Source organism: Idiotropiscis lumnitzeri, chromosome 14 (genome assembly GCF_059441095.1).
Source record: "Idiotropiscis lumnitzeri isolate Australia: NSW breed Sydney's pygmy pipehorse chromosome 14, RoL_Ilum_1.0, whole genome shotgun sequence".
NCBI classification, from domain to species: domain Eukaryota; kingdom Metazoa; phylum Chordata; class Actinopteri; order Syngnathiformes; family Syngnathidae; genus Idiotropiscis; species Idiotropiscis lumnitzeri.
In genome coordinates this window covers 17,788,755-17,806,233 of record NC_142404.1, presented here as the reverse complement: position 1 = coordinate 17,806,233, position 17,479 = coordinate 17,788,755, and the positions used below count along the sequence as shown (strand labels likewise).

Genomic DNA, 17,479 nt, shown 5'->3' with positions numbered 1-17,479 from the left:
GGTGGGGGGGGCTGCCCTCTGACACGACCTCGTCACATGAGAGCGGAAGCGCTGAAGGCCGCTGACAGCACAACAGGTTAAGGTAAGTCTTTCTCATTTAGCAATTTCATTCACCTCAATGCTGCTTTACAATCAGAATATATTCACGTTGTTACAGGAATAGCAGGATTACTGTAAATAAAAACGGAAAAGGAAACAATAATGTTCGCAAAAGCAGCTTGTTTGTAACATGGTGAAAGAGAGCAAGTATTCTAGAAAGTCACCTGGCCAGTGTGCTATCACCAAGCGACGATTCAGCACGTGACTGACACCTTTCACGGCCCATTCTCTCTCTCTCTCTCTGTCTCTCTCTCTCGCTCTTTGTCGCTGTCTCTTACTCATTCGCTCACTCTTACACATGAAAATGGAACATACTATACACACGATGCAATGTGACTGCCCATACTTAATTTGGATATTTTGCCCTAAAAATTGCTCTTGTTTTTCCACATGCCCGTTATTAATTTTTTATATTTGTATACGCAACAAAGTTAACACTGTATGTTGGTGAAATACAACTATTTGTGTGACATATGTTTTTGTTTTGTTTTTTGGGCGGGAGAACCTGAACTTATTTTAGGGGAAAATGTGTGATGTGTGAACAACCAAACAGTGAGGTATCAGTGTTGTTGCCACGTTAGGGGACAGTAATCTTTTAGTATAATTTGAGCATTTTAATGTCTTTTGAAAATCATTTTTATACTTATTTGAATATTTAACATTTACACAGATTTTTTTTTTTTAAATAGCTAAACACGCTAACACGTAACAATTAATACAAGCATATCTGAACAGGAATGCTCAATGACACTGCTCCGTGAGAATCCATCCCCACTGAAGTTTACATATTACTTTACTTTGGGGACGAAAAAATATCTAACAACAACCTAATACATTTCTGCTTGGTATCGAATGGAGTCATGTATATGTATTCAGTACTGTTTATGTTACAGAGTAGCTGATTTTATAATACTTTCCTTTTCTTTATTTTTACATAAATAGTTTGTTGTTGGCTCCATACAGTGTAAGTGCCTTATACAATGTCAGAGCTAGAATGACAAATTTGCTGAATTACAACAATGCTGATCAGTGACGCCAAGATAAGTGGTGACATTTATTTTCTTTGTTCAGTGCTGCGCTTCCCTCAAGTGTTCATGAGTGGAAGTGTTCTTTATCAAAACAGAAACCGGTGTCAATAGAGTTATTCCATTCTGTATAACACAAATTTTAAAGATTCAATCGACTCACTGGGTTCACTTTCTGGCAAAATATACATTTAAATATACCTGACTTGTTAAGATGTGATGGGACTTGGACTATTTATGAAGAAATGCTGATGGTTTATTTTAAGTGTATTTTGTTTTGTTGGCAGGTTATGACTCTCTCAGGCGGGTTAAAGTTGTGCTGAAAGAATGAGCATTTGCAACCGGTGAGTGAACAACTACTACTTTTTAAAATCAGTTTTGATACAGCAGTAAATATAATAATAATAATAATAATAATAGTTCTTGTTTATTGAAATACCAGAGCATGGATTTTCATGTAATTGTAATGGCCAGCATGGTGTGGATGTTGTTTCTTATGTTGCACAGAGAGGGCGGTCAGTGTGCCGAGATGGCCATGGTATGCCTGACAGACTTTGAGGAGTATGCCAAGGAGCACCTGTCCAAGGCCACGTGGGACTACTATGCCGCCGGAGCCGACGAGTGCTGCACCCGAGATGACAACCTGTTGGCATATAAGCGGTACCAAATACTTAACTTAAATGCTTAGCAACCAGCGTCAAAAATGGACACACTGCATTGTGTTGAATTGATTTGTTTTAATTTGTTAGTCATTACATTGATTTTATAGTTCAACTCCAACAACATGGTATTGGTTAATACAAGCACCTCTGAACAGGAATAACTGTTGAGTGCGATTTCATTCACACTGAAGTCTACATTTTAAGATAGGCAACTTCCTCTTTGGTGCCTCCAAATATGGACATGCTGCTCTGTCCTGTGCCATGCACCACACAAACTAAATAAATGTGTAAATTAAAACATACCACACCTGTTTCACGGTCTCTCCTTGTGTAGCATCCGCCTGAGACCTCGCATCTTGCGCGACGTGTCGGTGAGTGACACCCGGACGACTGTGCAGGGTGCAGAGATCAGCTTCCCAGTGGGCATCGCGCCTACTGCCTTCCATTGTCTGGCGTGGCACGAGGGTGAGATGGCAACAGCAAGAGGTGGGTCATTTATTTTTTATTTATTTATTTATTTTTAAGTCTGTTGTAATGGGCTCCAGGATGCCGTCTTGAGGATAAAGCGGCTCAATGGATGTTAATGTGTGGATTCTGGTGACTGTAGATTCCCACCACTAGATGGCAGCATGTCATTGCACTGATAAGTTTAGTCAAGCGCGTTCTGTTTTCAATGAGTTTTGTTAGTTTGGTAAACTAAACACAAAACCTTGGATGCGTAATTTGAAACCCTAGCTCTTCTGCTCTGGGGTTAGGGTTAGTTTGTAATACGAGTTCGTTGGTTAGTTGGAGGTTTGGAAAGTATCACTACAAAGAGTAATTTGGCCTTGATTTCCCTCCACTATACAGCCACCGAGGCATTAAACACGTGCTACATCACCAGCACCTACTCCACCTGCTCGGTGGAGGAGATCGTGGCGGCGGCACCCAACGGCTACCGCTGGTTCCAGCTCTACGTGTACCGCGACCGCAAGCTGTCGGAGCAGATCGTGCACCGCGTGGAGGCACTGGGCTTCAAGGCCCTGGTGCTCACTGTAGACGTGCCGTACACGGGCAAACGGCGCAATGACATCCGCAACCAGTTCAAGCTGCCACCGCATCTCAAGGTCAAGAACTTTGATGGCGTTTTTCAGGTGAATAGGCCACGTTTTTGCGGCAACAATAATCGTTTGTGGTGTTTTATTCGATGTGTGGAAAGCATTGCTAGTTCAGGGCCTAATATTGGGTAGCGTGAGTGTAGATTGAAATTACAAGTGTGCGACTAAAAATAAAATTCACACCCCGTCAGGAGGCAGCAGGACCAGAGGAGTACGGGATCCCGGCCAACACTTTGGATCCGTCTATTAGCTGGAAGGACGTTTACTGGCTGCAGTCCATCACGCGGCTGCCAATTATCATCAAGGGTATCCTGACCAAGGAGGACGCCGAGCTGGCGGTGGAGCACGGCGTCCAGGGGATCATCGTCTCCAATCACGGCGGGAGACAGCTGGACGGCGGCCCGGCCTCAGTAAGATTTATTCATGATTGTTTTCTGTTATTAATATTACTGCTCATTTATCCTAGCTAAATCAGTACTTTAGCAACTTTTAAAAAGCGTTGAAATACCTGGCCGTTTGGTTACCATGCCGACAGATCGACGCCCTGTCTGAGATCGTGGACACGGTGCAGGGCCGCATCGAGATCTACCTGGACGGGGGCATCCGGACTGGCAGCGATGTGCTCAAAGCGTTAGCCTTGGGGGCCAAGTGTGTGTTCATTGGCCGGCCAGCAGTGTGGGGCCTTGCATACAAGGTACAGTCTCTCCGTGTGTGTGTGTGTGTGTGTGCGCGCGTACATATACGTCCTTCAGCGCTGTGAAATTCCTTCCACTCATGTCACGACCCACTGAAGATAAAACCTATCCGTCTCGTTGATGCATTATTTTGATGTATATTTGGTGTCAAAAGGGGGCACTATATGCTGAATTAGATTTGTGTGATGCCTCTTCAGTCAAACAACTGTTGCAGAAACAAAGTGCTCTTCATACATAAAAGTTCAAGATTAAAAAAAAAATTATAATCAGCCAAACAATAATAAATGCTAAAACTTACAAAACATTAATAATAATGATCATTTGGATTCAATTTGTGTGTAAGCCACAAATATACATAAATAATGTTCAAATAATGAGTACAAATATATAGTAAAATTTCTGATGAAATTCATAATGTATAAATATTAATTACAAAACAAGACAGTATTCGTTGACTATTGTGGTGTTGGACTGCACTGTATCAGACTGCCAGCTGTTCCTAAAATGTAATCTCTCGTCTTTTCAGGGGGAGGAAGGAGTGAGGGAGGTGCTGCAGATTCTAAACGACGAGTTCCGCCTGTCCATGGCTTTATCGGGTGAGTGCGAACAACCCATCCACACGATGACCACCATAGTCATTCTGCTGTGGAAGGCCTCCATTTTGTTGTTGCAGGTTGCCGGAATGTGGCGGAAATTAACCGGAACCTCATCCAGTTTTCTAAACTGTGACCTACCTGCGGAAAGGCAGGGAGACATTTTGGACAATGCCAACACTTGTTTTTACTGTTTCCAACTCAAAAGGGAGAAGAACAAACTACACTGAAGCTTCACACACGAAACATGCTGTTTGTGTTTTAATAAACGCAAAAGTGATGACATTCCATTTCTTATTTGTGATTGGCCAAGTCGATCCAGTAGTGCGTATCCGACATACAATTATCTGCCACATTTGGAAAATAAGGATGTCCAAACTATGGCCCACGGGCCATTTGTGGCCCGCCGTCCATTTTTAAGCGCCCATGGCTTACATTGTCTATTAAAAATGACATTTGCGACCTTATTATAAAGCTTTTCAAAATGTGCAATGATGCAAGTTAACTATTCACAAGTAAACTAGTAAAAACATTTCTCTTCATCGCACTGTGGTGAATAAAGATAACTACCGTATTTTTGACACGCCTGATTAGCATCTACAGACAATACTGAGGTGCTCATTAGGGTCATCTGTGAGATGGACCGTTTAGTAGACCTCTGGTGCCCAGGGTGTACCGCTTTTCTCGCCAATAGTCAGCGGGGATAAACTCCCAACTCACCCACAACTCAAATATGGATAACTGCAGAAGAAAATGGATGAATGGCTGCATAATTTCTATCCTGTGTTCGCGTGAATCTCACTGTAACCTCACAAAATACTCATTGAGGCAACAGTGAAGCGTGTGGCCTCAAAAGAGAAGTAACACAGGAAATGACTTGGGTCTTGTCGAGTCCACGGTAAAAATCCGGCGAAGCGCTCTTGACGAGACACATGCCACGCTCGCGACTGGGTAGCTCACATTTTCTTTCTCGCAGCACTTTTTCCACAGCATCAGGCTGGAGGGAAGAGGCTTGGGGTCCGGACTGCTCAGGAGGATTTCAGCCAGGTAAGCCAAACGAATGGTCGAAGTGGAGAAATCAAGAGTTTTGTGACACTTCCATCTTGGTCACAATGTGTGTTTGGAAGTAGGAAGTATAGTTGAACAATTTCGTAACATGACAGTGTGAGGTTTTGCATTGAATGTGTTTAAAAGCGCTTTTTCTATCAGGTGGATGCGATGCAGGTGAAAGCATTTACTCCCACTGTTGTTAAAATGCAAGGTTTTACTGATTTACTGAATTTTGCAAATGGGTTGAAGAGGCAACATAGTGAGGGGAAATGATGGAACTAAAATGAGGTCTGGAATTGAGCACTTCTTTAAATCAAAACGGCCATCTTTCTGTTTCGGTTACGGGATGAATCCTTGACCGTTTATACCCAATTGCGTGTCAGTCAGCAAAACTGGTGTCCAGACCTGATATTTTTTTCTAATCCAACTAAACCCGAGCCCCGAAACTCGGACACTTTGGATGCGTGTTAAATCTTGACATAATTTCATGCAATGGTAATAAAAGTGGAGAAGAAAATCCTGCATGGCTCCAAACTGAATTGAAAATTGTTCTTTATTGCATCCATTTAGGAAGTCTCACCAGTGCGGTAACAGCCCTCAAGATCACAACGCCAACAACATGGGGTAAAGTGCTTACGTACGATATGATACAGCAAGTCAAATATTTTGTCTGGAAGCAACTATTTAGCAGCTTCCAGGGATCCTTAAAAGATGGACTTGAAGATGGAATTTTTTTTCTGACTGCCACCAGATTTAAACCACGTGTGTACAAAACAGATGGACTGACACTTAATTGAGAAACCTTTTGGTCACTGCCAGATCATTTTGACCACGTTTAAAATGACAAAATTGCTATCAAATTTGAAACATTTATAAGCTACTAAATAGATGGATAGCAATCAGTTTGAATTTGAGTTTTCTACTTTGCATATGCGCAGATTATGGCAACATGTCTTTAGTTTTGTGTTTTATGACAAGTCATGAAACTTGATTTACGTACTCTAATTTTATATTCAGATGTTCACTAATGAGGCAAATGATTGGGCAACAAAGCTATTGTATGAGTTCTAGATCTGAAAAGGTACACGTATGCTCCCGAAGTTAGCTGACAAGAGCACGGGTAGAACATTTGAGGGCACGACCCCAGTGACCAAGCACTGCCTTTGCCATTGCAGGGTCGGCGACGATGGCGGACCTGGGAGGCTGAGCCGCCGCTTTCCTCGCTTGAGCAGCAGGCGTCACTCCAGGGCGGCGGGTCAGCCCGACAGATCTCCTGCCCCGCAACCAGCTCAGCAAGGTGAGTGCTCACCATTGTGGACTGAAAAAAAAAAGATTTAGAATGATGAGTTTTGACTTTTTCACCATGGATCACCAAATCAAACGCCATTATTTGTCATTTGAGAGCCAAGGTCAGGAGTGACTTAGTTTTCCGTTCCAATCTACTAGATGAAAGGGTTGCCCCACCTCCAGCGCCAGTTGTGCCTCGAGTACCGGCCCCGGCTCCGGTTAGCCTTGCCCCTGCCCAGAAAATGCATCCCAAACGGCCGGACAAAACTACCAAGCCCAAACTGCCCCCTCGGCCTCTTTCCAAGGTGTTCAGTTGTGCTGAACACGGCTCAGTTGTGTTACAGGTGCATCCCAAGACTCGACTCGAGCATAACGCAAGACTTTTGTCTCGTGCCTCAGACATCATCTTCTGTTTTTTTATTTTACAGGGTTTGAATGCTTTTCGGGCAAGTGACATCCTGTGCGATGTGATGCTGGTTCCCGGGGACAGTCAGGAAACTTTTCCGGTACATCGAGTCATCATGGCGTCATCCAGTGACTACTTCAAGGCCATGTTCACAGGTAAGTCGTCCACAGAGACGTGAATAAGAACCTTTGCAGAGCTGGGCATGAATGTTCTCCTTGTCCTCGTGTGATTTACTTAGAAGTTTAATATAGATAAGATATTGATTTCCTTCGTCTGCGCCTTAGTTTCCCTACATGCTGCCGTTGTCCCAGTTATTTTTTTCTGCCTCTATAAGAAGTTCTCATCTGTAGTTGAATTGACTTCACTGTCATTTTGACATTGTGGTGTCATACATAAAGGTTAAAAAACAAAAAAAAGAAAGAAACCTATTTCAGTTGAGAGTATAATGTACTGGCATCTGATTTCAAATGCAGGGAGAAAAAGTATTGAGTTGTCAGAAAAATAAATAGTCAATTAGAGTACATACACCTGAAAAATCTTCTTGAATACGGTCACAAATCACACGTATCTGCACACTGTTCAGGAGGTATGCGTGAAACGGATATGAGCGAGATCAAGCTGCATGGTGTCACCAAGTTGGGCCTCAAGAACATTTTAGACTTCATCTACACGTCCAAAGTCAGCCTGGACATGGCCAACCTCCAGGACACCCTTGAGGCTGCCAACTTCTTGCAGGTCATGCCGGTGCTCAACTTTTGCAACCAGCTTCTGAGCAGAGAGGTGAGCTTCAGTCAAATCCATCAAATTCAGGACAACGCTATTGTAGAATCAACCGCTCACCTGTGCCTCCTCATGAGCCAGATCACGGTTGGTAATTGCGTGGAGGTGGAGAACATCGCATCTGACTTACTCCTGGAGGATGTGCAGAAGAACATCGGTAAGTTAGGAGACAGACTGCATTAGTATCATGGTTGGGGCGGGGCTATCTTATGGTATTGTAATATATTCAACTGAAGGCTGAAGGTATTGAGGTTAGGCTAGAAAATGGATAGATGGATGAACAAATAAGTTGACTAACCTTCACCGTTTCTTTTTGGGGGGGGTAGCTGAGTTTGTGAGCCACAACCTGTCTGCCCTAGTGCAGTGCGGTCGCTACCTGGAACTCTCTGAGAAAACCATCGCCGGAGCCCTGGCCAGCAACTCCCTGAAGGGCTTCTCCGAAATGGAGCTCTACCACATCGCCAAAGGTTGGCTGACTCACGACTTCGCCAAGCGCCGCCATTCCGTCTACGCCTTGGTGCGTCACATCCGCTTCCCCCTGATGAGCCCCTCCGAGCTGATCCAGATCTCCCACCAAGAAGACGACCACGACGAGGAGGGCGACTCCCTGATGCGTTCTGAGACCTCCTGCGTCAACCTCCTGCTGGAGGCCAGTAACTATCAGATGATGCCCTTCATGCAGCCGGCCCTCCAAAGCGAGCGCACACGGATCCGCTCGGACGCCACCCACATTGTGGTGCTGGGCGGCGTCATGCGCCAGCAGCTGGTGGTGAGTCGTGAGTTGAGAATGTACGACGACAAGACGGGTCACTGGAGAGCCCTCAAGCCCATGGAGGTGCCTTGCTACCAACACGGCGTGGCCCTTTTGGGCGGCTTTCTCTTCATCGTCGGAGGTGGGAGCATCAAAACGTCAAGTTTCAAGTAAAAGTGAAGAGTTTTGGTGAAGTCCCACTGTCTTCTCAGGTCAGAGTACGTACGACACCAAGGGTAAGACGGCTATCGATAGCGCCTACCGCTACGACCCGCGCTTCAACGTGTGGCTTCAGATCGCGTCGCTCAAAGAGAAGAGAACCTTCTTCCACCTGAGCGCTCTGAAGGGGAAACTCTACGCCATTGGTGGCAGGAATGCGGTGGGAGAGATCGGTGAGTGGATTATTTTGCTCCTGGGTTGTCCAAGTAGTTCTTGGAATCCTGGCACAGTAATTGTTGACACGACCACTTCGGGATCTGATCAATCAAACTGAAGCAAGAGTTGTTGTTTTTTTAGCTTCTCTTGGCAGCTGAAAGATGATACTGGGACAACCGAAGCTATCTTTCTCAACTCCTTCCTCATGTTAGGCGTAGGGTTGGATTAAGTGGTAAGGTTTGCGTGGCATACATCTAAACTCGTTTCTACTCAAATTTCAGACTCGGTGGAGTCGTACAACCTGAAGACAAACGTGTGGACCTTTGTGAGCAGCATGGCAGAGTCTCACTATGGGCACGCCGGGGCGGTCCATGACGACATGTTGTACATCTCAGGTAACACCAATAAAATGTTCCCCTGTAAAACTGAAGCCTAGCAACAACATAAAAAAGCAGTTGGCTGCAAAGACCCGGAAGGAAATGAGTCAAATGCGGTCTCAGGTGGGTGTTCAACAATAAAGCATTTTTTTTACATCAGCCATATCACGACAAGCAACGTGGCCAATCATTGCACTGCTGAGTTCTGCCCAGAGAGCCTTCCAGTGTTTCACTGATTTCAATGATACTCTTAACAAAGTTTGCTTTTTATGTTTTGTATTAGCCTGTTTTAAAATGTAATTTTGAATGAATAATTTCTGGAAATCCACATAGTTGGTTGAATTGATCTTTTCCGACATCCTTTAGTTTTGGGGGATTTGAATGATTGTATGCTACATTTATCTGAGTATTGGCATCTTTTTTTTTTGTGTGCATTATATCCTTAGCAAGAATGCAGTTTCTTTTACTCATTTTTGCAACATTTCAAACCATGCAGGCACAATACAGTGCGGAAAATCTCGAACAAATCGATAGTAACATTTAAACACAGACATTGCGGCGGCCTTCAGTACTCGTCCTCACTGAAAAGGCCTTCTTGTCTCCAAATAAACACAAACGGGACATTCAAGGCTGAGGGTGGGAGGTTGGGCGGCTGAATCAAAGCAGATGCAGTCAATGTAAAAAATAAAAGACATTTAGCTGAAGAGAATCTATTAAAACCATCCCGTTTGTGTGGCGGCTCACATTGACCTACTTTGGAGTTGAACAGTCTACTTTTTAAACTAATAATAATATTTGTTTCAATGAATAAGCCTAAAAACATAAATATATAATATACAAGTATAATGTGGAATAGTGAAAACATTTTCATTGCCAAGACATTGATCACATGTAAGCAGAAGAGTGCTCAAGTTGACCTTTTCTCACCAACCGCTTCCTGTGGCGGCGGCAACTTGTCATTGTAAGCGCACTCGGCCTCGACCCGCCACAGGAAACAGGTGTCTCACGATAGCGCTGTACATATACTTGTAAATGAAAAAAAAAATGGCGATTAAAAGGCAAACCGTGTGAAATGTATTGAAGTATAAAAGTAAAAATGGATTTTCACTGTCAGTTTTGGGAACTTGGCGCAAAGAAACAAAATCATCTCTGCACACAAATTGGTGTCGTTTGTGAACTTGCATCATACTGAGAAGAAAAAAAGGATACCTAGAATTGAACTGACACCAGGTCCTGCATACAACTTAAAGGGGAAGTCAACCCCCAAAAAATTATTTGCAATAAAATGTTCTATGCGCCTTCACTAGTCAAAACATGGCATTCTGAATAATATTACGTTTGTGGAATATGAGTTAAGCAGCAAAATCCACCCGTTTTTGCCATCTGGGGGTGGGGGCGCGTGCAACATTTTGTCACTTCTGTCAACTGAACATGACATCACAGTTGTTCAGGGCCAAAGCAGGTGCTTAGTTATCTTATGTCTTGTGCCTGTTCGCTGAATGCCACTTCCCTATGATATCCCCAAGGCGGAATCACCCACGACACCTTCCAGAAGGAGCTGTGGTGCTACGACCCAGCGACGGACGCATGGGCGCGGCGGGCGGACATGACGGAGCTGCGGGGCCTGCACTGCATGTGCACCGTGGGAGACCGCCTCTTCGTCATGGGAGGCAACCACTTCCGGGGCAGCAGCGACTACGACGACGTGCTCGGCTGTGAGTACTACAGCCCCGCAGACGACCAGTGGACGGTGGTGGCGCCCATGCCGCGGGGCCAGAGCGACGTGGGCGTCACCATCCTCCAGGGCCAGATCTACGTGGTGGGCGGGTACTCGTGGAACAGCCGCTGCATGGTGGACATTGTGCAGCGCTACGACCCCGAGAGGGACGCGTGGGATCGCGTGTTTGACATCTTGGAGCCTTTGGGCGGGATTCGAGCCTGCACCATGACTGTTCATCTGCCGGAGGGTTCAGTGGACGAGGCGCAGATCCAGGAAGGCCCCTTGCCCACAGGCGAAAACTAAATGTTGGTAGCAATTTGACAAAACCCGAGGACATCCTTTTCTTTTAAAGACCCCGGAAATAGTCACTTCAAAACAAAATTTCTGGTTTCTTGAGACATTTTTTGTGGGTCGACTCATGATAGACTCGCCTACCAAATGACAAACTGCCAAGTGAATTTGGCTTCGGGGGGCTGAATGTTCAACAAATGTATTATTTCAACCAGGAGGAACATACCTCAAGATGAACCGAAAATGGCGATTTGGATCCATGGCAGACTTGCTATTTGTTTTCAGCCATGGCTTCTTGAGACTTTTTTGTGGTTCTACTTATGATCAACATTGTCAACCAAACTTCATATCGCAAAATAAATTTGGCTTTGGAAGCTTAATATTCAACAAACTGACACATTTTCAGCTGGAGGATCAAGATGACCTGAAAATGGCCACTTTGAACCAAAATGGCCAACTTCCTGTGTCCTGGGGCATGTTCTCTTAAAGGCTTTTATTTGTTGGTCTACTCATGACTGACATATGTGCCTAATTTCATATTGCTAAATGAATCTGGCTTCAGGGGCTTGATTTTACCAAGAGGATCCTTCCTCCTAGATGACCCTGAAATGACCACTTTGAACCAAAATGTCAGACGAACCATGTCTTCGGGCGTGATGTCTTAAAGGTTTTTATTGTTGGTGTGTACCCATGACAGACACGCATTCCAAATGTAATCTTGCTCAATGAATTTGGCTTCAGGGGCTCAATTTTCAAAGAACTACGACACCTACAATTTTACCAGTCAGAACCTTCCTGCAAGATGACCCAAAAATGGCCACTTGGAACCAAAATGGTAGACTTCCCGTTTCTATTCAACCACGGTTTCTTGAGACTTTTTTCCTGAGTTACCAAATTTGACATTGTGACGTGAATCTGGCTTCAGCGGCTTCATCTCCAATGGCTTTTACTTTTTCAATGGCTATTAGTGATTCAATTTTTGTGTGGTCATGCCCCAAAACACCAAAGAAATGAAGCAATGTTCAGTCACCACCACGGCGGAGCCTGAGGGAATGTGAGCACCATGACGATTTTCCCTCTTAATCTCCTAAAATGAAGGTTATTTGTGCAGCATTGACAAAGCGCTGCTCTGTGGCTCATTTCAGGCTGCTTACGTCCAAACATGAGCTCCATCATGAGTTTGGACCTCTGCTAGCTTGTGGTCACAAAACCGGAGCGCTATGGCATTTCCTGGTTTTGTCACATTCCCAACATTACTTTAATGCGAGATGGTTATATGTTAGTATTGTTAGTAAAAAAAAAAAAAAAACGTGTCTGGTCATGTTTCCTACTCATATGTCTTGATTGCTAAGAGGCTACAAGTTAGCATTTCTAGTATCATCATTTTGTGATGTGCGCTTTTCTATTTTTGCAAATAAACATGATTGAATGTGATGCTATATACATATTTTAGAAGGGGATATTTCTATTTAAATATATATTTTATTAATTTCCACAATTTGCACACACACACTACATTAAATGTGTGTACGTCCTTCAGTTTAAGATAAGAGTGGAGACATCTGACATAGCCAAGGTCTCCCCCACAGCAACACACAGAAAAACATTCCAGTTGTGCAACTTGATGTGTCTAGTTTTATTGTTTTTACTTAAAAAAAGATAAAAATTACAATTATTACAAGAAAGATTTCAAGACTATGATTCCAAATAGGGTTTGAAGCTTTCCAAGTACGGTTAAAAAAATTTGGTTTTAAAACAAAGGTTAGAATTTCCAGTTTGGGTTAGGGTCTTAAAGTAGGATTTTTATTTTTTTCGAGTTCAAAGAAAGTTTCAGATTCAAATTAAGGTTAGGGTTGCGAATTGGGGTTTCAAGTAAGGGTTAGGGTCTCAAAATAGGTTTTCAAACAAAGGTTTGGGTGTCCATTTAGGGTCTCAAACCTGAATTAGGGGTTCAAAGTAGCCATGGTTATATCAATTTGGGGTTCTCAATTTTGACTTTTTAAGGTTTCAAGTCAGGGTTACAGTTTCAAAGAAGGGTCTCAAAATAAGGTTGAAGGGCTCAGGGTTACAAGTTTGGGTTTGAAATTAGGGTTAATGCTAGTAATACATTTGAAGGTCTTCAATTGATTTTTATATATCTTTTTTTTTTTATCTCCAGATTCCTGAGCTCGGCCCCTCCCCTTCTGTAAGCATCCTCGCCTATCCTCCCGATTCGTGGTCTTATAAAAAGCAGCCCAGCTCTTCTCGCTGACACTCATCTCATTCCAACTTCTTCTCCTTTTGTATCCGGCGGAACATTTGCGATGTTGTCCCTGGACGGCGAAGTGTGCGTGGTGACCGGAGCGTGCGGCTTCCTGGGAAAGACGCTGATCAATATGCTCTTGGACCAGGAAAAAAACCTCAGTGAGATACGACTCCTTGATGTCAGCATCAAAGAGGAGCTGCTGCAAAGTCTGGAAGGTAAGAAAATGACTGAAATTTTTTACTGGTTGTCATCACTGTCTGTTTCTAAATGAAAAACTGACCAAAATAAATTTGTGTTTTGCATTTCATTTTCTTGTGTGTTTTGAAACACGCCCCCAAAAATGGGCGGGAGACATTTTTCAAGGCAAAAATAAAACTTGTTAGTTGTTTTTTTAAGTCAATAACACAAGATTGTGATGATTTGTGTACAAAATTGAAACAGATTTTTTTATTTTAAAAAAATAAATGTTTTGGGCATAAAATTATGTAAAATAAAAAAAAAATATTTGAAAAACCACCAATATAAAAAATGGATATGGTTAAAAAAAATGTACGAACGACAAAATTACAAATACTCTATTTTTCAGATTAAAAAAAAAACTGCCATTTAGACATTTTATTTTATTTACAATTTTTCTTCAAAACAAAGAAGGTTAAATGAGGTTTAATAAAATTTAGGGAAAGAAAAACATCTCCAACAAACGTAAAAAAAATAAATTAAAAAGTGTGTTTTGGATTTTAAAACTGAATTAAAAAAGTGCACAAAAAATGAATTTTCAAAAAATAAGTATTATTGAAAAAAAATACAGGTACGTGTCAGAGGCTTATAATAAATTCCCACATTCCCCCCCGCCCCCAAGTAAAAAATATGTTTAAAAAAACCCAACAAAATTAGAACTATTATATCTTTTAATGAAAATACAGCTCATAAATTTTAGAGAATACATTCCCAAAAGTGTTTTGGATTAGAAAATTGTCAACAACAAAAAAGCAAACCATAAGAAAACAACGCAAATGTTTTCTTTGTGTTTCAAGGGGAAAATGAACAAAAACATACTGTTTCATTTTTTTAAATTGGGGGAGAAAAATTCTCCATGATCCATTGAGTTTGCTTGGGCAGGAATCAGGACTACTCTGCTTTGGTGGAGGTATAAACAAGTTCCTAATCTGCGAAATTTTCTTCATTTCAGAAAGTCGAGGTGACGTCAAGCTGAGTGCGTTGGAAGGCGACATCAGGGACGCCGACTTTGTGAGGAAAGCGTGTCGGGGAGCCACGTTGGTCTTCCACATCGCGTCCATCATCGACGTTATCAACGCCGTCGAGCCCAGCGAGATGTACGGCGTCAATGTCAAAGGTGCGCTCGCAAACGTAGATGCTAGGCTAGGCTAATGTAGCGCTTTCGCCGTCACACAGCGCTCTTTCCTTCCTGCAAACACATGGCACACAAATGCACCACACCAATCACACCCACCAAAACAAAAGCAGGAACTGCGCCATAGTCTCTAATCCTTTCAAAAAGACTGAAGAATTTCAATTTCAAATTTTTGTACGCAAAAAGACACGCGACATAGCAGCTTAGCTAACGGCTACGGAACAAAAACGGAAATTACAAACTTAACCCAATTTTTTATTTTTTTTTTTTTTTTAAAGAGGTGCGAAAAGTCCAAAACGTTGCCACCAATTCCAAATTGTTCAAATTTTCTTTCACAAAAATCCTATGTAGGTTGAGAGTACTAAAATTGTCACTTCAGTCAAACTCCAAATTGAACAACAAAAGTCTGCTTGTGGACATTGTGGAAAAAAACATTTGGAGTTCGACCAAAGTTTTTGTTTCTTTGGCGTTACCTTGACAGGACTCTCCGCCGCTATATTAAGTACTCGTACTTTTTTTTTTTTGCACAATTGGGAGTTCGACCAAAGGAACTGACGAAAATAATTATCTTTATGCTGGGAGGCCTACCAGAGCCAAAGGAAACGGAGCAAAAACAGGCACTCCAAATCGAGCAACGTTTGGGGTGTTCCAGCTTTTACAGTATCGCGAAGTTCAATCCATCTTTGAGACCCTGAAAGCTGGCATGTGGTTGAAGCTGCGTTGGTGTTCCAGGGACCCAGAACCTCCTGGAGGCGTGCGTCCAGGAGAACGTGGCCTCCTTCATCTACACGAGCACGGTGGAGGTGATGGGCCCCAACATGGAGGGCGAGCCGGTGGTTAATGGCCACGAAGACATGGTCTACCACTCCTACCTCAAGTCCGCCTACAGCAAGACCAAGAAGGAGGCCGAGGACCGCACCCTGGGCTACGACGGCGAGGCCCTGCCAAACGGCGGGCGCCTGGCCACCTGCGCCCTGAGGCCCATGTACATCTATGGCGAGGACTGCCGATTCCTGCTCGGCCACATGGCGGACGGCGTGCGCAACGGCGACGTCCTCTACCGGATGTCCCTGCAGGAGGCCAAAGTCAACCCGGTCTACGTGGGCAACGTGGCGGCGGCCCACCTCCAGGCCGCGCGCTGCCTCCAGGACCCTCAACGGCGGGCGCACGTGGCCGGCAAGTTCTACTTTGTGTCCGACGACACGCCTCACGTCAGCTACTCGGACTTCAACTACGTCGTCATGTCACCGCTGGGCTTCGGCATCCAGGACAGGATGATCGTGCCCCTGCGCCTGTTCTACGTGGTCTGCTTCCTGTGGGAGATGGCGTGCCTGTTGCTGCGGCCCTTCCGCCGGGTGGTGCCGCCTGTCAACCGGCAGCTGCTGACCATGCTCAACACGCCTTTCAGCTTCTCCTACGACAAGGCCAAGCGCGAATTGGGCTACTTGCCCAAGTACACTTGGCAGCAGGCGCGAAGCAACACCACACGCTGGCTAGCGCAGCAGCTGCCCAAACAACGAGAGAAAATATGGACCAAGTAAAACGCTCGCGCTGGAGTTTCAACAAGAAAGAGAAGCGCAACTCCCTGGGTAGCCTGATTTACAACCAAGAGAGAGTATGTTGAGTTCAATCACCCCAGAGAAGGTTTATGTTGAATTGGAAAACATTTTGTTCAAACACCAAAAGAAAGCGACGCATGGCTCCCTTGGTAGCCTAAATTCAAACATAAAGAAAAGAGAATAAATTGAGTTTAATAGCCCTAAATAAAGTGAATTTTCAAAACATTGCAAACTGTAAGTCTCAAACTCTGGTCCTTTGGCCTTGAGGAGCAGAGTTTGAGATCTACGCTTTCAACTGGGGCTGGGTTTTAAAAAATTGATTTATCGATTTGAATCAATTTTTTTTTCCTAGACCGATATCAATTCCTAAAACCATATATCGATACTTTTAAAATGTCTTTTTCTTCATAGATTTGCATGACTTCACGCGTCACATAAGATCTTGTCACTAAGCGAAAGTAGCATATCAAAACCAAATAGCGGAAGAAGTGAAGTCAGTGCCAACAAGCATGAAGGCAGATTTTACAAACCTTAAATATCAAAGTGAGGTTAAACAGGAAAAGAATTGTTGCAAAACGCCCTTGGTAGCATGAGTATAAACATCAAGGAACAAGAGTAAGTTGAGTTTAATAACACCAAAGAAAGATAGTAAGTTGAGTTAAAAGAAAATTAGCAAGAGTAAACTGAGTTTCAAGATCAAACAAAGAGACACACGCCTTCCTTCCCTAATCGGGACTTAACATCGAAATGAGTCACACAAGTCCCGTGATAGCCAGATTTTAAACATGAAAAAAATGAGGACGGGGAGGAAGTTGCATTTGGGGAAAAAAAAATTAAAAAGGAAAGTATGTTCAGAACCATATAAAAAGAGTAAACTGAGTTTGAGCATCGAAGACAGTGATGCACACACTCCCTGAGCAACGTGTTAAAAACGTCAACACAGACACATTAAATTTGACTGATTTTTATTGATGCATTTGTTTGTCATGGAATATTTGACTTCACTTTCATTTTAACCTCACTCACTTGTTTGCTTTGACATAAAAGTATGACACATGTTTATCTTTTGTCATCATTTACGACTTGGAAATCGCT

The 17,479-nt window shown here is 43.4% G+C and overlaps 3 protein-coding genes across 3 annotated transcripts; all 3 read left to right on the top strand.

Moving 5' to 3' along the window:
• The first annotated feature begins 3 nt into the window (after positions 1-3).
• hao2 (hydroxyacid oxidase 2 (long chain)) lies at positions 4-4,403 on the top strand. The gene is made up of 9 exons (XM_088315594.1): positions 4-82; positions 1,412-1,468; positions 1,632-1,784; positions 2,121-2,272; positions 2,636-2,919; positions 3,075-3,293; positions 3,419-3,577; positions 4,105-4,174; positions 4,252-4,403. The coding sequence occupies exons 2-9, from the start codon at positions 1,452-1,454 to the stop codon at positions 4,305-4,307; spliced, it is 1,110 nt and encodes a 369-aa protein (XP_088171720.1). The 5' UTR covers positions 4-82; positions 1,412-1,451; the 3' UTR covers positions 4,308-4,403.
• A 674-nt stretch (positions 4,404-5,077) lies between these two features.
• Positions 5,078-12,642, top strand: LOC148323828 (kelch-like protein 9). The gene is made up of 11 exons (XM_088315592.1): positions 5,078-5,218; positions 5,792-5,845; positions 6,397-6,518; positions 6,668-6,852; positions 6,937-7,069; positions 7,498-7,694; positions 7,776-7,851; positions 8,021-8,587; positions 8,658-8,837; positions 9,102-9,215; positions 10,724-12,642. Exons 2-11 carry the CDS (start codon positions 5,841-5,843, stop codon positions 11,218-11,220), a joined length of 2,076 nt encoding a protein of 691 aa, XP_088171718.1. The 5' UTR covers positions 5,078-5,218; positions 5,792-5,840; the 3' UTR covers positions 11,221-12,642.
• An 807-nt stretch (positions 12,643-13,449) lies between these two features.
• On the top strand, positions 13,450-17,442 carry hsd3b1 (hydroxy-delta-5-steroid dehydrogenase, 3 beta- and steroid delta-isomerase 1). Its single transcript, XM_088315874.1, has 3 exons — positions 13,450-13,668; positions 14,643-14,807; positions 15,558-17,442. The coding sequence occupies exons 1-3, from the start codon at positions 13,512-13,514 to the stop codon at positions 16,364-16,366; spliced, it is 1,131 nt and encodes a 376-aa protein (XP_088172000.1). The 5' UTR covers positions 13,450-13,511; the 3' UTR covers positions 16,367-17,442.
• The last annotated feature ends 37 nt before the right edge of the window (positions 17,443-17,479 follow it).